This window comes from Myxocyprinus asiaticus, chromosome 21, assembly GCF_019703515.2.
Source record: "Myxocyprinus asiaticus isolate MX2 ecotype Aquarium Trade chromosome 21, UBuf_Myxa_2, whole genome shotgun sequence".
Lineage (NCBI taxonomy): Eukaryota > Metazoa > Chordata > Actinopteri > Cypriniformes > Catostomidae > Myxocyprinus > Myxocyprinus asiaticus.
The window spans coordinates 11,650,987-11,677,873 of record NC_059364.1 but is presented as its reverse complement, the minus strand read 5'-3'; the positions used below and the strand labels follow the sequence as shown (position 1 = coordinate 11,677,873).

Here is a 26,887-nt window from a genome sequence, read left to right as displayed (position 1 = left end):
CCAAGGCTTCCCTCGGCACAGATGCGCTGGCACACAGCTGGCCCCAGGGGCCGCGCTAGTATGCATTCCCCCTAGTGAGCCTACTTGCACAGGTCCTGTGCAAGGTCAGGGAGGACGAGGAGCAGGTCATCCTAGTGGCACCCTACTGGCCCACCAAGACTTGGGTCTCGGACCTCATACTCAGAATTCTCTTAATCATCAATCACAGTGGGTTAGACTAAAGAATGTAGTTCTGATGTGTGGCGAAAGGTTGTTGAGCTTCACAAAATGGGAAGTGGCTATAGGAAAATAGCCAAAGCATTGAAAATACCCATTTCCACCATCAGGGCAATAATTAAGAAGTTCCAATCAACTGGAGATGTTAAGAATTGGCCTGGAAAAGGATGTGTGTCTATATTGTCTCCACGCACAATGAGGAGGATGGTTCAAGTGGCCAGAGAATCTCCAAAAATCACAGCTGGAGAATTGCAGAAATTAGTTGGGTCTTGGGGTCAGAAAGTAAAAAAATATATATATACAGGTGCATCTCAATAAATTAGAATGTCGTGGAAAAGTTCATTTATTTCAGTAATTCAGCTCAAATTGTGAAACTCGTGTATTAAATAAATTCAATGCACACAGACTGAAGTAGTTTAAGTCTTTGGTTCTTTTAATTGTGATGATTTTGGCTCACATTTAACAAAAACCCACCAATTCACTATCTCAAAAAATTAGAATATGGTGACATGCCAATCAGCTAATCAACTCAAAACACCTGCAAAGGTTTCCTGAGCCTTCAAAATGGTCTCTCAGTTTGGTTCACTAGGCTACACAATCATGGGGAAGACTGCTGATCTGACAGTTGTCCAGAAGACAATCATCGACACCCTTCACAAGGAGGGTAAGCCACAAACATTCATTGCCAAAGAAGCTGGCTGTTCACAGAGTGCTGTATCCAAGCATGTTAACAGAAAGTTGAGTGGAAGGAAAAAGTGTGGAAGAAAAAGATGCACAACCAACCGAGAGAACCGCAGCCTTATGAGGATTGTCAAGCAAAATTGATTCAAGAATTTGGGTGAACTTCACAAGGAATGGACTGAGGCTGGGGTCAAGGCATCAAGAGCCACCACACACAGACATGTCAAGGAATTTGGCTACAGTTGTCGTATTCCTCTTGTTAAGCCACTCCTGAACCACAGACAACGTCAGAGGCGTCTTACCTGGGCTAAGGAGAAGAAGAACTGGACTGTTGCCCAGTGGTCCAAAGTCCTCTTTTCAGATGAGAGCAAGTTTTGTATTTCATTTGGAAACCAAGGTCCTAGAGTCTGGAGGAAGGGTGGAGAAGCTCAAAGCCCAAGTTGCTTGAGGTCCAGTGTTAAGTTTCCACAGTCTGTGATGATTTGGGGTGCAATGTCATCTGCTGGTGTTGGTCCATTGTGTTTTTTGAAAAGCAAAGTCACTGCACCCATTTACCAAGAAATTTTGGAGCACTTCATGCTTCCTTCTGCTGACCAGCTTTTTAAAGATGCTGATTTCATTTTCCAGCAGGATTTGGCACCTGCCCACACTGCCAAAAGCACCAAAAGTTGGTTAAATGACCATGGTGTTGGTGTGCTTGACTGGCCAGCAAACTCACCAGACCTGAACCCCATAGAGAATCTATGGGGTATTGTCAAGAGGAAAATGAGAAACAAGAGACCAAAAAATGCAGATGAGCTGAAGGCCACTGTCAAAGAAACCTGGGCTTCCATACCACCTCAGCAGTGCCACAAACTGATCACCTCCATGCCATGCTGAATTGAGGCAGTAATTAAAGCAAAAGGAGCCCCTACCAAGTATTGAGTACATATACAGTAAATGAACATACTTTCCAGAAGGCCAACAATTCACTAAAAATGTTTTTTTTATTGGTCTTATGATGTATTCTAATTTTTTGAGATAGTGAATTGGTGGGTTTTTGTTAAATGTGAGCCAAAATCATCACAATTAAAAGAACCAAAGACTTAAACTACTTCAGTCTGTGTGCACTGAATTTATTTAATACACGAGTTTCACAATTTGAGTTGAATTACTGAAATAAATGAACTTTTCCTCGACATTCTAATTTATTGAGATGCATCTGTATATATAATTGTTTGGGAGGGTTTCAAGAAAAAAAGCCTCTGCTCTCATCCAACAACAAACTCAAGCATCTTCAGTTTGCCAGACACCACTGGAACTTAAAATGCGACCAGGCTCTATGGTCAGATATAACAAAAAAAGAGCTTTTTGGCAGCAAACACCAGAGATGGGTTTGGCTTACACAGAGATGAAGTACCCAATGCCCATGTTTAAATGTGGTGCTGCATCTTGAATGTTGTGGGGCTGTTTTTCTGCCAGAGGTCCTGGACATCTTGTTCGGATACATGGCATCATGGACTCTATCAAATACCAACAGATAAAAAATCAAAACCTGACTGCCTCTGCCAGAAAGATGGGCCCTGGTTGTATCTTCCAGCAGCACAATGATCCAAAACAAACATCAAAATCAACACAAAAATTGTTCACTGACCACAAGATCAAGGTTCTGCCATGGCCATCCCAGTCCCTGACCTGAACCCTATAGAAAATTTGTGGGGTGAACTGAAGAGGAGAGTCCACCAACATAGACCTCTGAATTTTAAGGATCTGTAGAGATTCTGTATGGCTGAATGGTCTCAGATCCCTTGCCAGGTGTTCTCCAACCTCATTAAGCATTATAAGAGAAGACTCTGAACTGTTATATTGGCAAAGGGAGATTGCAAAAAGTATTGAGTAAAAGGGTGCCAATAATTATGGCCAGTGCGTTTTTGGAGAAAAATATTTATTTAATAATGAGATATTTCTCCTGTTTCAATTGTTTTATTTCAGTTAAAGGTTAGATTTTTGTGAATTTTTTGAATGAAAGATCAAAATGTTAAACAATGCAGATTTGTTTTCACAGCCTTCTTTGCGCATATTCACCAAGGGTGCCATTATTTTTGGCCACTACTGTATATATCAGTGGGCTAAGCTTGTAGGCTCAACATTGTAGAAGGGTTCTGGCTAAATGTTCCCTGTGAGACAAACAGAAGGCTTCTCCTAGGGGGCGCTTGGAAGCAAATTGTGTAATATACAATGAATTAATTTAATTAATGGAATTCATTTAATTGTCATTTTGGCAAAACTACATTTTCATAAACACAAATTTACCAACAGAAAAATTCAACTTTCTGGTTTCAGTTGGAACAACCCAACGTACCATTTTTGGTTCACAGAACATTTCCAGAACAGAGGTTTAAGTTTTTTTCTCTCTCTCTTTTCAAAAAAAAAAAAAAAAAAAAAAAAATGGTATAATGGTTCCCCAACCAATCACTTAACATCTAAATTCTGGCAGCTTTTCTAAAATAAAAATTGCACAAAAAAGCATATTTTGTAACACTGCTCGTAAAACACTGAAACTCTGAATTGATCCATGAACTTGTAAGAACTATAAACTTCTAAAGCTTTTCAAATTAATGTAATGTAATGTCATGTCATGCTTATTTAATTTACCATGAATATTTTTTGGTTTAATAAATTATGGCTGTCATGCAAAAGCAAATGAAGTTGGGGGAAAAGAATAAACAACACTGCCCCCTGCTGATTGATGTAGCGCATTACGGATTGTTTGCTGGTTCAGATGGTCAACAGGAAGTACTACTTGTGTGTGTCCCACCGCAGATCCAGAGCGGAAAAGGCTGTGAACTTAACGACGGTACTCCGTATGGCGTCCTACCACCGTAACCGATAATATAACCCGTTCTCCCACTATGTGCAGGCTCTTCGATCACAGTGACACACACGGTGAGTGTTTTATCTTGCAGCTCGGGTGGAGTGGGCGTGCACGATCTCTGTCCGTTGAGCGCGAGGCCTTCCTGCGGTGCACGCGACGCAGGTCCAGACATAAGTTTGAGCAAAAAAAACCTGGGTCGAATGTGCCTGTAACTTTATTTATGCAGAGGGAACGGTTTCGGTGGGAATGCAAACTTCCGTTTTTGATCAGATTAGTTGTATATGCCCCGGTGAGCGCGCAAGATTCACGCAGGCAAATATAGGCCCCCCAGTGCTCGCAGAAGCGTTTGGGTTTGTTTGTGTGGAGCTATCTTAACCCCGCGTGTTGCTTTAGCGACAAATGCATACTTTACAAAAGCTGGAACTGCTTGTAGTCTCAGTCCAGAGTGGGTTAAAGTAGGTGTGTGTTGTCGTTACGAGCTGTACAGGCCCGCACGCGCTATGTGTCTGTGCATCTGTAGTCAAAATAAAAACATTCATTCACAGCAGTCTTCTCTGCATGCATATTAATACGGCTTTATGAATGCTTCATTTAAAACAGTGCATGAATGCAAGATTGTCCTGCGTTACCCTGACAGTAAGTTAAAGTGCTTTTACTCAACAGTGCATTTTGCTTTTAGGGCACCGAGGTAACGGACGTACAGTTTGACATTTAATTCCGATGTCTTAATATGTTGTTAAAATGTTCTAATTCATTTGAAATCCCTATTCTTTTGTTATCAGTTATTTCAGACAATTATTTAGTGTTGCATTGTTTATGACAAGCAGTTGTGTGGTTGATTGCTATTCCTGATATTCTTAGTTAATGCAATGTTAAGGATGTATGTACATTTTACGTGTTCTTTCAGAGCAAACAGTACTGTGCATGCATTCATGGATATAGTTGGTGGTCCATTCAACCATCTGGTTCCCAGTGACCAGTTGGACGATTCCTTGCTGCTCGGACAAAATCTGGAATGTGAAGCAAGTGATGAGTTTGATCCGGGTCGCAATCAACCAGAAGATTCACTGAAGAACATGCTCAGTGATAAAGATCCCATGTTTGGATCTGCCAGCGACCAGTTTCATCTTTTAGAAAATGAAGATGTCAATTTCAAGCTTGGAGACTCAGCAGGTATAGTAGTTAAAATGTACTCATGTTTTGACTCCTTTAAACATAAGCAACAAACAAAGCTTTTAATTAATGATCTTTGCCGATGTTTTACAGATGCCGACCATGACATAACAACAGGTGTTAGTCAGAGTCCATCTGATGAAGAAAACGGTCAGCCCAGTTTCTCACAGGGAAGAAGACATGCAAGTCATCCACAGAGGAGACAAACAGGTGCACATAACATGAAATCAGGGGAAGTGAAGGGGGACGGCTAGGTGAATTCATCTGGATTGCTTTGAATCTGCTGAAGTGGCTTGCAGTCCAAAAAAAAATCTTGTTTGTCAAGTAAATAAAATGTTGGTTATAAAATGAGTTACTTGCCAGTAAATTTAATAGGAACGGCAACATAATGTGTGGATTACATTGCAAGAACTGTAAACTGACCCTCGCTGTTTTTCTTTCTATATGACGGAAGTGACATGAGTGATTCAAATCAAATGCATACAAATATTCAACCAAAGATTTGTGAAAACATGAGTAACAAAATCATGATGGGTCTTCACTTTTTTGTAACAAAGTATATGTAGTGTTTCACAGTTTCAATGTACAAGATGCTGTGAGTGACCTACTCTGTTTGCCCCATTTATACAACAGAAAATAACAACAACTACAAATTCCATTGTCATAGGGACAAAAATATATAATTTTAGTACTAAATAATAAGGCATAAACACAGTTTTATAAAGGGTTAGAAATATTTATGGCTATTAAATTTTATCAGTAAACTTGCTATTTGCAAGCATGGCAAAAAGTTATGGACCTTGCTTATTTTAACCCTTGCACTGTATGAGGCTTAAAATGTTAGATTTGTTTGGATATTAGAATATACATAAGGTTTATTAGTTTAAAGTCTGCCTGCAACCAATATTTTTGACCTTTCGCTGTCAGTTTGACTGCTCATTTATTCTGTTTTGCAGTTATTGGTGTGTGATGCTCATGAGTTGTTTTGAAACCACATTTTTGCACAATTCTCTTTCAGCAAGCCGGGGTAGAGTCAAAGGTGCACCAGGCAGGCGTCCAGGATCTGCACGAAGAACAGCAGGCAGGAATGACCAAGAGGCAACATCTAGTGGAAACTCATATGAAGAAACAAGTTTTAAAAAAAGGGAAGCCCTACTTAGTCGTCGATTTGGAATCCATGAGGTTGATTCATCGATGAACCCAGTAGTTGTGTTACGCCGATTAACTGTCACCGTGGGAGGCTATAAAATTGAACTTCTCCCTGGACCATCTCATTCATTTGGATCATTTAGCACAAGTGCCCTTCAGTCCCTTGGCTTCCAGGATAACTCTATGACTGCTGATGGTATCGGACTAGATTTGGGACAAAACCAGGACAGTAACACACAAGAGATTGATAATTCCACACAAGAAGTTGTGGAGGAAGTAATTGTTGGCCAACCCGGTAGCGATGACATGCCAATTGATTTTGGACCGTATGTGAACCCAAATGATGTGCAAGATGCCAAGAGCACAATGGCGTTCAAGCCCAGCATGGAAAACGCCGCACCAGCAGACACCAAATCGAATGACCAAATCAAGACACGAAAGCCTAGCATGCACAAATCTCAGAATAAAAACGGCACAGCGGTTGAGCCTGTGGTCAAAAAGCTTTTGAAACACAAACAGACTCTTTCTGCAGTAAAAAACAAGCATTCTCAACTTGGCAGGCCAGGTCTCTTACAGAAGGTATCCAAACATAACAGAGACAAGAAAATCCATGTGAACCGACCAGAGAAATTTCAAAGCCACAAAGGGAAACCTGCTAACGTGAGCTTGAAACGCCCAGGAGGGCCTCTATCTCCTGAATCACCCTCAAAAATACAGAAGAGTCAAGATGGACATCTTGTACACCAAAACGTTAGCTCGTCTGTCCCCGCGTCCGCAAATGTTGGTAGAAAGCCATCCTCTGATTCTGGCCCTGGTGTCAAGTCAGTCCTAAATAAATCTCCTCACCATTCGAAAAAGCCACAGAATCCTCCCACCCCAGTAAACAAAACAAACCCACCGGTGACAAACAGCCAAGGAGATGAGGAGCAGGAGAAGATGAAGATCAAGAAGCCAGAAAAGATCCAGCTGAGGCACAAGAGTAGAAATTCTCGGAGTATCTCAATAGAGGAACCACAGCTGTTTATCCCAGATAATGCCCCTGTTGTGAAGAAGGAAGCCGAGGGTGACCCTCCTCCTCCTGAAAGTGAGACTATGTGGGATCCCAACAAGCACTGCGGATTATGCAAGAAACCACACAACAACAGGTATGTGGCTTATTTTTATCCAATGAGAAATGCAGGTAGACTTCATAAAGGGAGAGTTAACCTAAACATGAAAAATAGACAATGTTAGCCTCAGTCACCATTCACTTTCATTGTATGGAAAAAAAAGATGCAATGAAATTGAATGGTGACTAAGTCTAACATTTTACCTGACATCTGCTTTCATGTTCCATGGAAGAAAGTCATACAGGTTTGGAATGACATGAGAGTGAGTGATTTTCATTTTTGGGTGAACTATCCCTTTAAGTGTTTTTTTATTTCTAGGTTCATGGTGGGCTGTGGGCACTGTGATGACTGGTTTCATGGGGACTGTGTGGGCCTGGATCTGGCTAAAGTTCAACAGATGGAAAAGGAGGACCAAGAGTACGTGTGTTTGAAGTGCTGTGCTGAAGAGGATGGGAAACCTGGTGGGCAGGCCACAGAGCAGTCGGATGATAAGTTATCATGTAAACAAAAACAGAGATCCCAGCAGTCACTCACTGCAGGTGGAATACGGCCCTTCAGAAAAGTAAGCAAGTCCTTCAATACTACATCACAAAGCAATATGATAACAGGCAGAGTTAATTAAAATGTGTACATTGGTCATCGTAAATCATAAGAGGTGGAGTACTTACAATGAAGAGGGTTGTCTTTATTATCCTTCTCTTTATTTATCAAAAGAGTGTACCTGACATGCATTAAACAAACTAGACATTATTTACATTACAGAAATGAGTTACATTAAGTCCTTGATGGTATGAAAACTCGGTTCTGAATTTGGTCAAAAACAGACCACAAACAGATAAATTAGCTATATTGTTTTTGTCTGGTAAATCTTAATTTTCATCTGTGTTACAAATAGGCATGTGACAGTATCAAAGTTTCACATCACAATAATTGCTGAAGCTTTTATCATGGTAAACTGTATTGGTATTGAATACATTACCTAAAGCAGTAGAAAGATACACAAACTTTTTTGTTCTCTTAATAAAAAGTTTAATAACTTTTTCAATACCAAACTGGCCTTTTAAATAAATAGATACCAAAGAACGTAGAACATTAAAAAGAACTATTTGAACAACTAATTGGCTGCAACAATAGTATGCATGTTGTTCTTGAAAGCAAGCCAGTTGCTAATATATAGCAAGGCGCTAGCTACAAATGTAACAACCGCAAGTGCACACAACATATGATTGCGTTGCATTCCAACTTGAACTCAATATTGAAATCATCATTGTGCCACATTGCCATTTTTAATTACAGGACTTTAGTAGCTGATTACAACTGTATTTTAGTTATTACTACAAGATGCAAATGTTACTGTGTAGCTAGCGGAGCTTTAGCGAACTAGTCTCGGCCACTTGAAAGCAAGCAACACTTTATCTGTAAATGGCAACAACAGTTCACTTGCTTTGTCGTCTTAGTTGTCACTTAGCTAGTTGTCTCTTAGAGTGTTTTCAAAAACGGTTTGGAAAAAGGAGCAGAATTGTCACAGTGTACCTTTATCTCACCGTATTGCACGGGAGGATTGTCCCGCAGATGAGTGAACATGTTGAAGGTGTTCCCGTTATTTGCTGCCACTTTTCCACCACATGTTTTATCTTCGACCAACAATCCCTCTGCATTTTTATGGAACCCAAAATACTTCCAACTTAACCCTTTTAGAAGGCTGTATAAAGGGTCGGCTGTATTCCTCCTTCAGCCATGCTTCTTGTCCCCATTGGTTTTGTTTACATCAGAGTGCCCATGTGTCATTTATGTCGCATACATGCAGTGTTGTGAATCTTGATTCATTGATGGAAAAAAACTACTGTACGATCAGAAAAAAATAAACAATTTGGCTAAAAGGTTATCTAGAATTATTTACGGTATTTTGAAGTACCCACGGTATCAATATCGTTCATGTTAATTACCGTAATATTCCATTTTACTGAATACCGTCACATGCCTAGTTACAAAAGGGATATTTTTTTCCCCAAACAATGATTCAAGAACTGCATTAGCTTGCCTGTCATTGGTTTATGAATCAGATTATTTAATTCACACTGGAAGCAAAAACAAGATCTGATTTAGTTGATCAATATCAACTCAAATCATCAAATTATAACATTATTAAGCTGAAGTGTGTTTGGAGTATTTCCATATTTGATAATTGCTTGTGGCAGTTTTATAAAGTTGTCATATGTTTTACCTTTGCCCTTTCTGATTTAGCTTATGATTTGTGTGGTAGCCACCAGCTTTCTTTAAAAGGGTTTGTATATTTGTCATTGTTTTTTTTTTGTTTTGTTTTCCACATGGGTGTGAAGGGGTCAGTTAACCTTCACTCTGTGTAGGTGGATGGTTCCTCACAATTGTGTTCACACTGAATGTTTTCCGCACTCACTGACAAATCTGCAGCTTCCACTGATATGACCACTAGAATGATTTTTTTTATTTTGGCTCATGTGCTAGTGTTCACTACTATATTGCAGAGACAAAAAAATTTTTTTTTTTATTTAGGACATAGGAGAAAGACGACCATCAGAAGATTCTGCGCCAAGAAGTGGTATGAATATTTCTATCAGTTGTTTTGTTCACACACATCCAAATAAATAAGGTTTAGCCAATATTGGCATTTAAAACCTGTTTTTTTGTTTGTTTTTGTTTTATGTAGGACCAAATGTGAAGCATGAAACTAAGAAATTGAAAGTTTTTCATGTGAGCTCAAAAAAGCCGTCTACCGGACAAATCAGGCGGAATGTTAGAGATTCGCTGGAAGATATTCTTCTGAAACGGTGTGTGAAATGTTTTTCTTTTTTTTTTTTTTTTTTTGTAAAGTGAGTTTCCTTTGTTGTTAAAATACAGCTAAACCTCTTGTTTTGTTTAACTTCTTAACTTTTAGACTGAAGGAATCCGATTTGAAGATTTCATTGGACAAGCCTGCTGAGTTGGCCAGAAAGATGGAGAAAGAGCTATTTGCTCTCTTTCAGGGTGTTGACAGCAAATACAAAAACAAATACAGAAGTTTGACTTTCAACCTGAGAGATGCAAAAAATAATGTAAGTTTATTAAAAAAAATGTGGAAATATAATCTTGCAAAATAGATTTTATGTACTGCAGAACCTATAAGAATTTATTTCTAGCAACAACAACAAAAAACTTCAAGGCAATACGTAATGCTGTGTTCATGAAAAATTTTCTTTTGCAGGTGTTATACAAGCGTGTGCTCAAGGGGGAAGTTTCCCCTGCTGATTTGGTTCGTATGACTGCAGAAGAGCTGGCCTCAAAGGAACTGGCTGCTTGGAGACAAAGAGAGAATCGACATGTCAGTAAAACCTAGTCAGCATTTCCAAAATGTCACAATCTTTTTTTTTTTTTAAAGACAGCATGAAATTACATTTGCAACAACAAGGTCCATTTTGATTTCCATGTTGTCCTTGAGGATTCTTATCAAATCAGAAGATTGCAATTGCAGTGATGCAACCACTGTTAATCCTAGTGTTATTTATGTCGGCAGACAATTGAAATGATCGAGAAAGGAGAGAGAGAGGCAGAGAGACGCCCCATCACTAAAATCACCCACAAAGGAGAAATTGAAATTGAGAATCAGGAGCCTACCAAAGCTCCAGAGGCCATTGAAGTTGAGGTGAGATATGGAACTTTGCTACATTCTGAGTGTCTCTGCTATATTTTCCAACTAGGAAAAAGTGAAATGGCATTATTAACATTTCCTTTATGTCCTCAGCCAGAGCCTGTGCCGAAAGCAGTGATAGTGCCTGAGGAGAAACTCCCTGAGACTAAAGCAGATAGTCCCAAGAAATCTGTAGATACCACCAGCCTGCACAAGTCTCATCTTTTTGACCTCAACTGCAAAATCTGCACCGGTAAAACCCTTTGTCCAAATTAAAATAAAGCTTGATACTTTTTGGGGCATGTAAACTTCTGTTGTGATTGTGAAGAGTTATTCTTAAAATGACATTTTACATATGTTTCTGTCAAGGTCGTATGGCCCCACCTTCAGAGGAAGCCTCTACAAAGGTAATGAAAGTGGCTACAACAGTCGTGAGGAGGCAGTCAAGTGCTGCTGAGGAACATCCGTCCTCTACAACTACACCAGCACTGATGGATGATCTGTCTTTAAGAGCCATGGAGGAAGGTCTCCTCAATTTTTTGCCTGAATCCAGGTGAGATTCTAATGTGTCCTGCTCACCACAATTTTTGCTGCAGCAGGGTTCCCACAGTCATGGAAAACCTGTAAATATCAGGGATTTTAAAAAGTGGAAATAATAAAAACCTGAACAATCACGGAAATAAAAAAATAAATAAAAAAATCACAAACAAAAAATCCTAAAAAGCCATGGAACTTTCTATAGTGAATATCCAATTTTCTATTTATGCTCAGTTTAGGGCTGCACAATTATAACAAAAATCTAAATTTGCAGATTATTTCCTTTTGATATTGTAATTGCCATTATTCATTTAGATGAATAGAATTTACATTATAATACTTATATTGTGTGGGGCAGTTGCATGCCATATTCTTTATCTTTAGGCTATGCATCAAAACAACTTGAGAAATGTGTTCCTAAATTGTTTTAATGTTTTAATTGCATGAAAAACAAAGTGTTTTTCACATTTTAAATAAATTGTACACAGTGTAATTTAGATAGTGAGCATTACTGCTATGACTTTAGACTAAACGCATCAGATTTGTCTTTTCATGCACACAACAGCCCAAAAAATATTTTGTAAATAGAAAATGTTGGCGCAATGGGAGTACATATAAATGGAATGCTGTGATTGACACTTTTTACAAGAATATAATTGTAATTGTAATCTCAGTAATTTTTTTGATTAATTGTGCAGCTCTAGCTCAGCTCTAAAATATTTAATCCGCAAGAAATTGCTGTTTGCGAGTGCATACATTGCTATTTAAAATATCCTTATCCTGTAATCATGAATGACTGGAAGACATCAAAATGTCAGGAAAATTATTTGGTTGAAAGTTGTGGGAACCTTGGCCTGAAGAAAATGATTTTCCTCATCTGAGGTTCAGAAAACGGGAATTAATTTTACATTTAATTGTTACAATGGGAGAAATACCTTCTGATTTACTTCTAATGTTTTCCCACAGGTCAGATAGTCTGAGTAGCAAGGAAGATACAGCTACTTTCCTCAGCAACTTGGAGAAACTGTGGGGTGGCTTTGTTGATATGCTTGCTGTGGCTAGGTTTTTAACAAAAGCTTATCCTGTCTCTGGAATTCTGGACCACCTAACACAGGTAAATGGCATTATAACAGTTGTAAATGTAACCTAAATGTGTCAGTTGGATATGAGCTTATTAGACGTATCACTAATTGTGTCTGCAGGATTTGCCGGACAACATCCAAGTAGGTGGACGGATTTCCCCTCAAATAGTCTGGGACTATGTCGAGAAAATTCGTGCCTCTGGGACAAAGGTGTGATTATTTATCCCCTGATTTCTCCCTTTCCAAACTTGACCCAATTATATTAGCTTTTTTTATGTAATTTTTGTTTGTCGTTTTCAGGAAATTTGTATAATTCGTTTCACCCCTGACACAGAAGAAGACGAGATCTCATACACTTTGCTCTACGCCTATTTTAGCAGCCGTAGAAGATACGGCGTTGTTGCCAACAACCGTAAACAGGTTAAAGACATGTATCTCATTCCACTTGGCTCCACGGAAAAAATACCCCACCAGATTGTTCCGTTTGATGGCCCAGGTAAAACTTTGAAGTTCTGTGAATGTTAATATGTAGAATATGTAATATGTAGTTAATATGTATTTGATTTTGTCTAAGCCTGTACTATATATACAATGGTCCTCTTGCATTGTAGGACTGGAGACCAACCGTCCAAATCTTCTTCTTGGATTGGTCATTCGCCAGAGACCTAAAAGGGACTTTGGAGTAATCCTGCCTAGTGAAGTTAGTGAAGCTCCAAGTTTCTTGGTAGAAAGCAAACCTCAGGTTAACTACAAGCAGAAGGCTTCTATGGCACAAGATGTGGACCGAAGTTTTATAAGCGTTCTGGGAACCACACACAAAGAAGATACTGAAGATCTGATTAAGACAGTTGTTGATGAACCGATGTTGGATACGGAGACCAATGAAAATGTTTCTTTGCGTTTTCTTCCTGGTGTGCTGAAGCTGCCTGGAAACACCACATCCACCTCAAGCGACAATGCAGAGAGTGTCTCTACCACACCAGTGCCCAAGACTTCAACTGTTGATGGTGGAAGTCAAGCAGGAATCCATCCTAAAAATACAAGCAGTGCTTCTCGACTTGACCGCTTTATTATCAAGAAAAAAGACCACAAAACCATCAAAACAGAAGACACACCATCCAACTCAAGTCTAGAGAAAAGCTCAGAAGTGAACGAAAAAGAAAGCAACCCCCAGACTGGCATTGTGCTTTCTCTTAGTGACAAACCTCCAGATGTTTCAACGGAGAGTTTCCTATCATCTCTCACAACGGCCAAACCCAAAGAGGAGTCTAGCAACACTGATGCAAAGAGTAGCTCAGCTGCACCATCTAGTCAAGAAACAAATGAAACCACTTTGTCAAATGCGTCAAAATATTCTGTTAACGACAGTTCAAACTCTGTCCCCAAAAACGAAATTGTTTTGAGTCCCACCAAGACTATAAAGACACCTCCCCCTGGTATTTTAAAGAAAGGGTCTTTATCATCTGATCCTACTGATTTGAAACCGCCAGTAAGTAATTCAGAAACATCTCAGCAGAAAGTTAATCTGCAACCGCCTTCTCAACTCTCCCAAGAGTGCAAAGCCATCGAGGACATCCAGCCCATCACCACCATCTCATCTACAGGCAAAAATGAAGGTCTCAAGCAGTCCAGGTCCTCTTCTTTCAACCCCAATGTTTACAGTCCACCAAGCCAAGGTCCTCCACCACCTGTTTTTCCATCTTACCTCACTGGTGCACCCGAACACCAATACCACCCTGTGCCGGTACACCATTACCCTCCCCCTGCCAATCCTGCCCCTTTCATACCTCTTCTGTCGCCTCCACCTTTCCCATTTCCTCCTGGCCCTCCTCCACAAGTTTTTTCTCAAACCGATCCTCAAAGTCACATGCTTGCTCCACCTTGGCCTCAAACCTTACCTCCTCCAATGCTACCTGGACCTCCAATGATGTATGAGAACCAAAGGGTGCCTGAGCCCAGCTTGCCGACCCCCTCGCCCTCAAGCAAAGATGAGAAGGGTTCTGACAAGTCTTCCAGACGCTCAGAGGACACCTACAAGAAGGACGACCGAGACCACTATGACAGACACCATCACAAAAGCAAGCACTATGACAGGGATCGAGAAAAACACAGGGACAGAAGTCACAGTCACAAAGACCGCCACTCGAAAGATGACCGGCATGAGAGACCGAGAGAGCGGCATCACAGCAGCAGCAGCAGCAGCAGTCATCACAGGGACAGAGACAAATACAGACGGGACTCTGATTACGAGAAACATCGGAGGGACTCTAGAGACAGGCGTTCGTGATCTTGATACTCAAAACCACATCTGTTTCTTGCTTTTGAACCGGTCCATGTTCTTTAAAACTCTGTAACACAGTAGATGAAAGCTATTTATACAGGTGCAAAATGAGTTTTATATTATGAACAACTGTTAGTACAAGATTTTTAGTTGGTTTGTTGTTTTAAACATAGAGGATATGTGTTGGTTTTAAATGTAATTTTTTCACCACAGTCTTTCAGAGACTAACCATGTCTTCACAAGGAGCTTGTCAAAAGCAATTACAAGATATTGGAAATGATACTACAGTTAAGTGCATAGTGCCATGAGAAAATACATCTCATGGATCATGACAGTGGCTTCTTTTGCTTAACCATTTTGTTCCATTTTAATTTTTCTAAATTGGCTTCTTAAGTATTTTCTATGTTTCAGGTGACAAATATTTCTTTGTACATATTGGCTTGTCACACTAAAGAAATCTGCATATTCAGCACAATGTGTTCATGTACAGTTCATAATAAAATGTTTTTATTGTTAGTGAAGAGGCTGAAATGAAAATCTTTGTTTCTTAAAGAGGCTCATTTTTTATTGAACCAAAGTGTTGTAATTTAAAATAAACAAGTTCAAAGAAGAAAATACTTTTTATTTCAGAATAACAAATAAAAAAGCAATTTAATATTACTTTAGAGGGGGGAAAAGGAAGTCAATTTGTAAGGTCTACTTGTAACAAAGTTGAAAATGGCATTAAACAAAGTTTCCACTGTAAATCGGTAATTTTACGGAAGTGTTCAAATTCATGGAAAAAAATATTAAAGACTGCTACAGCAGAGAAAGCACACTATTTATGTAAATTAAATAAAATGCTCATGCTGTTTAAGCTCATGGTGGATTGAGCATCAGAGGTTTTGTGGCATTATCTCATAAATTAGAACAAACATGTTGGACACTATACACGCTACAAGAGGGACATGTAAAAATCTTGCTATCATGTATTCATCTTTTCACTGTTTCACTTTGAGCTTTTTAATTTTTCAGAAAAGTTTTCTTTTTAGAGGTTTACCAATGGTAAACAAATTTTTAACTCTTGATTGTCCAACTTAAACTTTGGAAAAAACCAAAACATTTAAGGCACATATACCCATTGGTTCTCAAATTGTGTGGTATTGCAGGGGAGGTTCAAATGTAGTTCACTTTGATTATTTCAGATTTGCTGCAGTGACAATGCACGGAAGAACCAATGGAGTTTGTGTGCAATTTCTTGTTTGCTGCCTTCTCAATACAGTGCATCTGGAAAGTATTCACAGCGCTTCACTTTTTCCACATTTTATGTTACAGCCTTATTCCAAAATGGAGTAAATTCATTATTTTCCTCAAAATTCTACAAACAATACCCCATAATGACAACGTGAAAAAAGTTTGTTTGAAATCTTTGCAAATTTATTAAAAAAAAAAAAATGAAAAAAAAAAAAAAAAAATGTACATATGAATTCACAGCCTTTGCCATGACACTCAAAATTGAGCTCAGATGCATCCTGTATCCACTGATCATCCTTGAGATGTTTCTACAACTTGATTGGAGTCCACCTGTGGTAAATTCAGTTGATTGGACATGATTTGGAAAGGCACACACCTGTCTATATAAGGTCCCACTGTTAACGGTGCATGTCAGAGCTCAAACCAAGCCATGAAGTCCAAGGAATTGTCTGTAGACCGCCGAGACAGGATTGTATCAAGGCACAGATCTGGGGAAGGGTACAGAAAAATGTCTGCAGCATTGAAGGTCCCAATGAGCACAGTGGCCTCCATCATCCGTAAATGGAAGAAGTTTGGAACCACCAGGACTCTTCCTAGAGCTGGCCGCCCAGCCAAACTGAGCGATCGGGGGAGAAGGGCCTTAGTCAGGGAGGTGACCAAGAACCCGATGGTCACTCTGACAGAGCTCCAGCGTTTCTCTGTGGAGAGAGGAGAACCTTCCAGAAGAACAACCATCTCTGCAGCACTCCACCAATCAGGCCTGTATGGTAGAGTGGCCAGACGGAAGCCACTCCTCAGTAAAAGGCACATGACAGCCCGCCTGGAGTTTGCCAAAAGGCACCTGAAGGACTCTCAGACCATGAGAAACAAAATTCTCTGGTCTCTTTGGCCTGAATGGCAAGCGTCATATCTGGAGGAGACCAGGCACCGCTCATCACCTTTCCGATACCATCCCTACAGTGAAGCATGGTGGTGGCAGCATCATGGGGATGTTTTTCAGTGGCAGGAACTGGGAGACTAGTCAGGATTGAGGGAAAGATGAATGCAGCAATGTACAGAGACATCCTTGATGAAAACCTGCTCCAGAGCACTCTGGGGCGAAGGGTCGTTGTCCTGTTGGAAGATGAACCTAAGCCAAGATAACAAAGGAGTGGCTACGGGACAACTCTGTGAATGTCCTTGAGTGGCCCAGCCAGAGCCCAGACTTGAACTCGACTGAACATCTCTGGAGAGATCTGAAAATGGCTGTGCACCGACGCTCCCCATCCAATCTGATGGAGCTTGAGAGGTCCTGCAAAGAAGAATGGGAGAAACTGCCCAAAAATAGGTGTGCCAAGCTTGTAGCATCATACTCAAAAAGACTTGAGGCTGTAATTGATGCCAAAGGTGCTTCAACAAAGTATTGAGCAAAGGCTGTGAATACTTATGTACATGTGAGATCTATATATATATATATATATATATATATATATATATATATATATATATATATATATATATATATATATAATACATTTGCAAAGATTTCAAACAAACTTCTTTCACGTTGTCATTATGGGGTATTGTTTGTAGAATTTTGACGAAAATAATGAATTTAATCCATTTTGGAATAAGGCTGTAACATAACAAAATGTGGAAAAAGTGAAGCGCTGTGAATACTTTCCGGATGCACTGTATGGTGTCAGCTGCTCTCACGTAAACAGCCGTTTCCTTACGACTCAGCACACTTGACATTGCATGCTAAGGAGTTGTCCTTCCACACGATCTAGTTGAAACCTCTAAAATAACGGCAATATTCTAATATTGGCTATGGTGTTTGAGCACCGCCTTTTTACGTGCGAAGCTGTCCGCTGTAAAAGCAAGAGCACAAAAATCATTCCATAGATTTTTCTTCAAGACTGATTAATCTCTCGTCTAGAAGCTGTCTACTGCTTTGCTGTCGACTACACGAGTCAGTGGGTGGAATCTTCACGGCAACGAAAAGACTCTCCAGTCTCCACTCCCCTGCAGTGTTCCTGTGAACATCTCTCCGCCTCGCTGCTTGGCTGGTGAACGGGCCGCTTCAGCATCCTGATTCCCCGCAGCGCTTCGGCAGGTGTTGTGTATCCTATAGTATATTTTTATATATCAAACACAGAGAAAGTGCTTATATTGAATAGTTTGAACATTATTTTAATCCAGGAAAATAAGGATGAGACTAAGGTCTTCGTGACCTTGCTGAGAGAAATCTGGGCATTCAGCCATGACAGAAAAGTACTAGGGAGAGAGTACTCTTCAAAGCACTGAATGACACAGCCAATAGTCAAAGTTGCTGTATACTTTAATAATAAATGAATTTAAAAGGTTATTTTTAAAAATAGAATAACTGCCAGAATTCCACCATTAAAAAGAAGTCAGTCTGTGAAATAATGGTGGCAAACAAGGAGAGTGGAGAAGCATGCTTATTGGTTAAGATAACAGGAGGGGTGTGCTTATGAGGTAATGTGTGATAACAGAAGTGTATAAACAATTAAGCTTTGAATGAGAGGATCAGACAATACAGCTGGTGTCTCGGCTTTGTTGTTTTGCTCAATAAAGTCTAACCTTTGACATCTGGAACCCCTGACTTCGAGAATTTTCTTGCTGAGAGAGAAAAAGAGTCTTCAATATTCCACAACAATACTTACAAAGCTATTGTATATTGTGTGTGTGTGTGTATGTATGTATATGCATGTATATATATATGTCTAAAAGAGTTACTTACGTGTTCACGTCTTTTTAAAGATGTTGTTCCTTGTGAGAGAGACACATCCCACCGTCAGACCAGCATGAGAGCTGCATTCTCTGGGCCACGCCCAGTCATGTCTCTCGCTGCATCAGGCAAGTGCTCACTGGATGATGCTACCGCCCCTCCCCCGGCGAGGAGCGTGTACGCACCACTGACAAGGAGATGCTTTGCGTCCTTTCAAGGGTGATTGAAGAGCTCGATATCGAGTGGTCTCCTCCAGAGGAACCTACACAATCTCGCCTTGATGAATGGTTCCTGCAGTCTGGACGCCGTCAAGCGACCGCGTCATAGATTTGCCCCGTTCTTCCCTGAAGTTCATAATGAACTGTCAAAATCCTGGTGTGCGCCCTATTCAGCTCACCTGCGCAGCGATTACATACTCTCCAATGTGGAAGAAAATGGTTATGCCCAACTACCCCCCCTGAAGAGATGGTAGTGGCACACTTCTGCCTGGCGAGTAGCAGGGCGTGGAACACACGCTCTGTTCATCTTTCTAAGTCGTGTTGACTAACGTCCGCACTGGCTGGAAGAGCATACTCAGCAGCGGGCCAAACTGGTTCAGCGTTCCACGCGATGTCGGTGCTCCAAGTTTTCCAAGCTACGCTCCTCAAACAAATGGATGAGCAAGGCTACGATCCAGAGACTTTCAAAGAGCTCCGCACCGCTAGGGACTTAACGCTGCGAGCCACGAAATTCACTGCACAAGCCACTGGCAAGTCAATGAGCAATCTGGTGTTTTTGGATAATCACATCAGACTGACTCTCACGAAAATGCGTGACATGGGAAAAGCCACTCTATTTTATGCTACGGTGTGTCCAGCCTGCCTTTTTGGAGGCTCTGTGAATAGAATTGCTGAGCGCTATGTCACGACTCAGCAACAATCACAGGCTGTGAGACATTTTATGCCAAAACGGAGCAGTACTTCATCACAGCTGGCTTGCTTTCGCTCTGTCTCGGTCCAGTGCCCGGCTAAAAACCCCACACCAGCTGCCTCAGTGCTGCTGAGCCGCTGGTAAAGCCATGCAAGCCGTGGCCCAAACGAAGGCAGCCGCCTCAGAGCAAGCCCCGCACAGCAAAGCGTTCCTGACACACAATACTGTTTCCCTCTTCCCCACTGCTGTTTGTCAGGAAAGGAATGTTGTTCAAAATGTTGTTCAATATGTCGTTTTCTGTGTCTCACATTAATCACATACAATAAAGTTTGCACATTATGCACAACTGCTTCCCAATGGTGAGCGGTGCATTATATAAGTATGAACATACAAAGATTGCAAAAAGAGCACAGCACTCGCACGAGATGCTCACACTTTTTCAATAAAAGCTTTCCAACTCCACAGCCCACATATTATGCACAACCGCTTCCCAATGTGAGCGGTGCATTATATTATGTATGAACATACAAAGATTTTAAAAAGAGCACAACGCTCACACAAGATGCTCACACTATTTCAATAAAGGGCTTTCCCACTTCAAAGCCCACATATTTTGCACAACCGCTTCCAAAGATTGCAAAAAGATTACAGCGCTCGTTGCACATGCATGAGATGCTCACACTTTTTCATTAAAGGGCTTTCTCACTTCAAAGCCTCACATTATGCACAACTGCTTCCCAATGGTGAGCGGCGCATTATATCATGTTATGAACATACCAAATTGCCCTCTGTCCCTTTACGCAGACGTGTGGCGAGATCTTACTGGCATTCCAACTGGGTGCTAAAAAATTATTCGTGACAATAGATCTGAAGGACGTGTACTTCATGTACCAGTTGCACCGCGTTACAGGTGACTTTATAGATTCGCGTTCGAGGGAACTGCATATAAATTTAAAGTCCTTCATTTCAGTCTGTCTCTGGCTCCCCGCACGTTCACAAAATGTATCAATGCGGCGCTCACCCCATTGAAAATGAACGGTGTGTGTGTTTTGAATTACCTCAGTGATTGGTTATTACTAGCCAATCAGAAGCACTACTGAGCGAACACAGAGACTTGCTGCTTTACCATATTGAAAATCTGGTCTAATGTCAACTGGCGAAAAACCCACTTTTTCTCAGCCAGTAAATCTCCTTTTTAGGAGTTCATGCGTGCAGACCTCATGAACGAGCGTGTACAGACCATTCTTCTGTGTCTGTTTCAGTTCAAACTGAAAAAACATTGCCACTGAATTCATTTCATTTTCCTGTGCATCGCGGTAACTCGCCACTGTCTGACTGCTCTAGCACCATAGACAGTGCCAGCCTTCTACCAACAAGGTGTTATGCTGGGTCAAGTTTTCAGAAAGAAAGTGCTGACCGCAAATGCATCCAACACAGGTTGGGGCGTGGTGTGTAATGGATGCCCTACTTTCGACACCTCAAAAACAAGTGCGAAACGGCCATGAAACAGCTTCTCATTCCGATATTGTGAATCACCACATTCTGATTCATTCGAACAACACAAGAGTAGTGGCGATTATATGTTGCCATGACACGCTGGCCCACGTATGGCCGGCGAAACGCAAGTATGCGCTTACCCCAGTGCACCTCCTTCATTCTGTCATCAGCAAAGTCCAAGTGGACATGGAAACAGTTCTATTAATTGCGCTGAAATGGCCCAATCAGCCATGGTTTCCGGATATGATAAAGATGTTCCGGCACCTTCAATAAAAAAAAAAATAAAAAAATGCTTTGTGGCAGCGGGGGTGTGGTCGAGCATCCGTCGAGGGAGAGAGAGAGCGGTAAGGGTGCATACACCTGAGACATATGATGACTAACACCTGTCTCTAATTGTAGTGAGATTGGGGAGAGCGGCATAAAAGGACCATGCCAGCGCCAGATTGAGAGAGAGAGACTGGGTCGAGAAATTTACTGTGAATCTGAGGAGTTATTGTGAAGCTGATGAGTTATTGAGAAGCTGTAAACCAGAGAAGTGGTCCATTAAAAGTTCCCTACCTGTGTTTGAAGAATCCAGTTCCCGGTGTCCTTCCTTGTTACACTGGTGCCGAAACCCAGGATCTGATTTGAAGACTGTACGCCCCATGGAGTCCTTCCCGCTGACCGACATCATCAAGTCCCTCGCCGACCTACACCACACCCACCAACAGGCTCTGATTGAACTCTGCCAAGATCAGGAACGTCGCTTCCATGAGGTCCTTAGAGTTCAGGCAGAGGACCGGCAGGTCATTCGGAGCCTACTCTCCCAGAAGAAAGCCCCGGCAGTGACCCCGGACAACAGCAGCCCCTGCCCCCGCCCACGCTGTTGAAGATGGGGGTGGAAGATGACTCTGAAGCCTTTCTTGACATATTTGAGCAAACCGCTGAAATCTGGGGCCGGCCGCATGCTCAGTGGGCGGCCCGGCTTATCTCTCTGCTGTCCAGGGAAGCCCAGCTTGCAGCACAACAACTGCCAGCAGCTAATCTCCTGGTCTACGGCAATCTGAGGAAGACCATCCTGCAGCGGGTCGGCCGGAGCCCAGAGTAATACCGTCAAGTGTTCCGCTCGATGAAGTTGGAAGGGGCCGGTCACCCGTTTGCCTTTTCTCAGCGGCTCCGTGATGCCTGCCGGAAATGGCTGCGGGCAGGAGGACTGCGACGTTGAGGGAGTGGTCGACCAAATGGTGCTGGAACAGCTGATCTGTTGGCTTCCAGAAGGGATGGCGGAGTATGTCCAGTGCCATGGCCCGGTGTCGCTGGAGGAAGCGGTCCAGCTGGCGGAGGGCCATGTGGTGGCATGCCTAAGAGCGGAGGAGCCCTCCCTCTCTCTCTCTCCCCTCCCCCTGTGTTTTCTCCCATCTCTTCCCACTCTCCTCTCACTCTGTCCTCTCCCCAGGCCCTGTTCCTACACCCCGGAGGCGTGGAGACCCACCGCTGAAGCCGGCCTCACGCTTGCGGCAGTTTATCCCTTTCCCGGCGACTTCAGGGTCTACCTGTTCTCCTCCTCAGGTGGATGTACCCACCCCCACAAGTGCGAGTGTAGCACCTGGGCTGGCCTGCTGGCATTGCGGTGATCCGGAGCACTTCGTGATCAGTGTCCTGTGATGGAGCTGGGAACTGTAGTCCGGATCCCCAACACACCGCAGGCTGCCCCTGATCAGGCTGAAGGGTACAGGATACCGGTAAGAATACAGAGTACTGGCAGTTTTTCTTGCATACCACCACTTCCCAGAGTCTCCCGGTATGATGTAATGTCTTTATTTAATGTAAGTCAGTGATTCGATGAGGCCAGCCAATCACTATTATCTGACCTTCCAAATGATTTTGATAAAATCGTAGCGGTAAACATCCGAGCCCTCTCTGCGCAAAACTCAGCGGTGAGTTTAACAACACTCAACACTGTTTAACAACAGCATCGGCGGTCATCAAGCGATCTGTGGTCCAGTTCTGGAGGAGCGCACGTGTTTAAGCTTGTCTGGCCATAGTTCATTTACACTCTTCTCTTACCAGATGGGTTCAAAAGTCTCCAAATATCTGTAAGACCATGATTTTTACACATCTAGGGGGTTTGCACACTTTTTCTTCACTTTGATCAAGGACTAAATCCATCAAAAGATTAAAATCTCCTCCCAATATTATATCATTTGGGGTGCCAGCGGCTTGCAACATCCCTTCAAGATCTATAAAAAAGCCCTGATCAACAACGTTAGGAGCATAAATATTCGCCAAAATAAGACTTTGTCCTTGAATTTCAGCTACAACAATAATGACTCTTCCTAATTTATCTTTACTCTGTTTGAGACATTTGAATTGTTGATGTTTACTTATCAGTGTAATGACTCCCCTGCTCTTACTCGAGCCAGCACTATAAAAAAAATTCCTACCTCATTTCTGTCCAAATTTTTCAGCTTCCTGTGGGGAAAGGTGCGTTTCTTGAAGAAACACTATATCATATTTTTTATGCCTAAGAAGAGAAATAACCTTCCTTCTTTTTATGGGGTGCCCCATACCATTCACATTCCACATGGAGAGAGACAACCCACTCATATTAACATTTGACATTTTGACAAAGAAAAAATAGATTTTGTGTCAAAAACAGGATTATAAATACCACATTCCAACATTATGCAACAGTCAAACCCCAAACATTCCCCAGAACCAAACAAACAGAAAAAAGATGCATTAACCCCGTGCACGACAGCGCCATCTGGCGTCCATCCCTCCAAACTCAAACAGTCCATGCACACCTACGAGAACCTCCTCGACAACTTTGCCATTGGATTGCTAAAGTTCGGGGATTCTATACAAATTTTGTGAGACAGAATTACGCAGCAAAAGATAATCTATAAAACAAACTCCAGCCAATAGGCAGAATAAACACAAAGAGTGTGTAGCTTCATCGATAAAACTGTCCTAAAGGTGTATTATTCCACAAAATAAACTCCAGCCGCTAGGCGGAACCAGCACAAAAATAGCTCGCAGATTCTTCAGATAGTCAAACGAATGTTCAGTGAGCCGGTACACTCGGCTGCAACATAAGTGTAAGCAAATAACTTACTCCAATGACTTTGCCAGAAATACTCCACAAAATAAACTCCAGCCGATAGGCAGAATAAACACAAAGAGCATGTAGATTCATCCACAAAACCGTCCCAAAGGTGTGTTGCTCTACAAAATAAACTCTAGCCGCTAGGTGGAGCCAGCACAAAAAGAGCACGCAGAATCTTCAAGCAGTCAAGCGAATGTTCAGTGAGCCGGTCCACCTGGCCACAACATGAGCACCACAACACGACCCACTCACTCCACTGACTTTATGAAGGTCATCGCTTGCTGTGGGTATGTACATTTTGTCCGGCCATCCTTAGCATCTATTCTCAATTTGGCCAGGAAAATCAGTGCAAAAGCAACCTTCCGATGATGTAAAAGTTTCTTGCATTCCTTGAATCGATCACGTTTCTCTCTTGTCGAGTTCGCAAATTCTGGGAAAAAGAAAATGCTGTGGTTCTTCCAAGAAGGCCTTCCTTTACTCCTCGCCTCACGTAACACAAGATCTTTATCGGATGATCTCAGAAATTTGGCCAGAATTGATCGGGGCCTGTCTCCTTCAGCGGATCGCTGAGCCGGAACCCTGTGAGCTCGCTCGATTTCCAGCTTTTGGCCTGCTATTTCGAACAGACTCGGAAAGAGCCCGTCCAGGAATTCCACCATATTCTGTCCCTCCACTCCTTCCATGTCCTCCAACTTCTCCCAGACATGCTCCAAATCCACCTTGGTCGCTAGTGGATTAGCAGATAATTCCCTCTCCGATGACTCCAGATAATCGATCCGTTTCTTGACATCCCCCATTCTTGTGACCACATCAGTAAATTTAGCCTCCATGGCAGTGATCGATTGACGTATCACAGCAAGATCCTCCAAGTCAGCAACGACCTTCATCAGCAATGCCGACATGTTCAACATCTCTCGCCGCATTTCCCACAACTCTCCGACCAAATCGACTCCCTGGCCTTCTCAGGGATGTCAGCCTGAGCACGTAAGTGTCTTTTAATGTCTCCAGAGCCTGAGGATTTTTAATTCTTTGACATATTGTCCTCCTAGAACAGTTATGAAACAAAGTGTATCGTTTCTCACTGGTTTATGTCATTAAAAGTAATTAAAACTAGCAAAGTGCACAGAGCTTGCCATTCACATATCCGATCCTCACATGGTGTCACCTCTGTCGAAATAGTAATTATTTTAATGTTTACGGATTGGCCCCATTCACTTCCATTGCCTCACTGGAACCCAGATTTTTGCCTTTTTTTTTTTTTAAAGGAAGGGCAAGTCAAAATAAATTTGTGTGGTAATATTATGCCACAAATGCTGTCGATAGAGCTTAACTTATATTGAACCCAGAATATTCCTTTAACCCTTGTGCGCTGTTCATTTGTGAGTGACACTTGTGGTGTTCGCGGGTCAAAAATTACCCGGACATACATGTTTATAATTTAAATACATTTTGCAGAGGTGGGTTTACCCGTCTCTTCTTCCTATTGATAAGTTGAATACATTCACTAACAATTGTTTTAATCAAAAAACAATTGAAGCGTTTTTAATCATGTGCTTTTATTCAGGTTATGTTTTAATTTGGTACAGGTCATTCATGTATTTCTCTTCTGAGGTGTGACTGAGGGTCTGATTTATATAAGGAATGCAGGAAACAGTGCTTACTCATTTAGCCCGGCTCCCAGAGAACTGATATACATGTGAGTTGTAATTCATTCAATTAATCATTGATCAAAATTAAGCAAGAGTTTTATTGTATTTAAGTTTTTGGTAAAGAATAAACCTTCTGTACCCTTTCACCTAGAAATATTCAGGCCCTAAAAGTGTGTACGTGAGAGCTGTGTGAGTTATTTCAATGTTTGTTCTAGAAGAGAAGAATAACATTCAGTCTGGGTCTCGATGACATTCAGCATTAAGAAGATACAGTCTCTTCTTTCTCTTAAGATGCAGTATTTTCTTATTATTTCTTTGTATTTCTCAATCTCTCCTATAGTCTATTCTCTCCTATAGTCTTTATCTAAATTGTTTACAGGAATTGTTGGAGTGATGGGAACCAGGTGATTTGGTGAGATGGTCAGTCACCCTCTGGCCCCAGGTCTAAAAGAAGAAAAGTCTTGTCGGATTTACGATTACCTTTAACTCATATTTACAGACCAACTGAGACTTCGTGGTTCCAGCTAATCAGTGTTATGTTTCTAAATAACATCTTCTGCATAGATTAACAGTTCACCATATTTGGATGGTTCCCATAAATATCTGTATGGTTAACCTATCAGACTCGTAAGACTGCACTCGTAAGAGATGATGTCAATTCATTTGCATATGCCTATATTTATGGTTGTTTCTGTAATCTAAGTTAGTTCGAGGTTTGATCGTCAACTCATCTGTTTCTGTCTTTGCCTTTGGAAATGTAGAGAACTTTGTCATCAGTAAACTCTCTCTATTGATTGAAACTTAAACTTTGACTCCTGGTCTTCATTGTTCAAACTGGTCTCATTACTGGGTATAACTGTATTCCCCTACATTTTTAAGTTCATACATAAAATATCATATGTGTCATGCGTTGCTGCCCTCTGATGGGGGAAAATGGAAAATCACACATCTGACTGCAGAGACCCACTCTTTGGTGCCTGGTTTTAGAGAAGAGGATTTCTAGACATTATCACAAGTTCTACATTTGGATATGTTTAGACATTATCAAAGATTTT

General features: G+C 41.5%; 1 protein-coding gene across 4 annotated transcripts; it reads left to right on the top strand.

Moving 5' to 3' along the window:
* Nucleotides 1–3,662: 3,662 nt before the first annotated feature.
* LOC127411630 (PHD finger protein 3-like) lies at nucleotides 3,663–26,605 on the top strand. 4 transcript variants are annotated; one of them, XR_007892324.1, is made up of 17 exons: nucleotides 3,663–3,822; nucleotides 4,659–4,924; nucleotides 5,018–5,134; nucleotides 5,943–7,218; nucleotides 7,501–7,744; nucleotides 9,715–9,760; nucleotides 9,869–9,989; nucleotides 10,097–10,253; nucleotides 10,403–10,519; nucleotides 10,712–10,840; nucleotides 10,940–11,078; nucleotides 11,195–11,378; nucleotides 12,329–12,476; nucleotides 12,565–12,654; nucleotides 12,745–12,940; nucleotides 17,877–25,879; nucleotides 26,048–26,605. XR_007892324.1 is itself a non-coding variant. In XM_051647326.1 (17 exons), exons 2-16 carry the CDS (start codon nucleotides 4,684–4,686, stop codon nucleotides 18,008–18,010), a joined length of 3,339 nt encoding a protein of 1,112 aa, XP_051503286.1. In that variant the 5' UTR covers nucleotides 3,663–3,822; nucleotides 4,659–4,683; the 3' UTR covers nucleotides 18,011–18,053; nucleotides 21,495–26,605. The 4 variants fall into 4 exon arrangements, 3 of the variants coding, with proteins under 3 accessions (XP_051503286.1, XP_051503285.1, XP_051503284.1); XM_051647326.1 differs by having other exon boundaries at nucleotides 17,877–18,053; nucleotides 21,495–26,605; XM_051647325.1 differs by having other exon boundaries at nucleotides 17,877–26,605.
* The last annotated feature ends 282 nt before the right edge of the window (nucleotides 26,606–26,887 follow it).

Bases quoted from the DNA above. Each gene is read 5' to 3' on its own strand.
- LOC127411630 (XM_051647324.1), top strand. From the start codon at position 4,684: ATGGATATAGTTGGTGGTCCATTCAACCATCTGGTTCCCAGTGACCAG. The intron at 10,254-10,402 runs GTAAGTTTATTA...TTTCTTTTGCAG, and splicing joins TGAGAGATGCAAAAAATAAT to GTGTTATACAAGCGTGTGCT. The intron at 11,379-12,328 runs GTGAGATTCTAA...GTTTTCCCACAG, and splicing joins AATTTTTTGCCTGAATCCAG to GTCAGATAGTCTGAGTAGCA.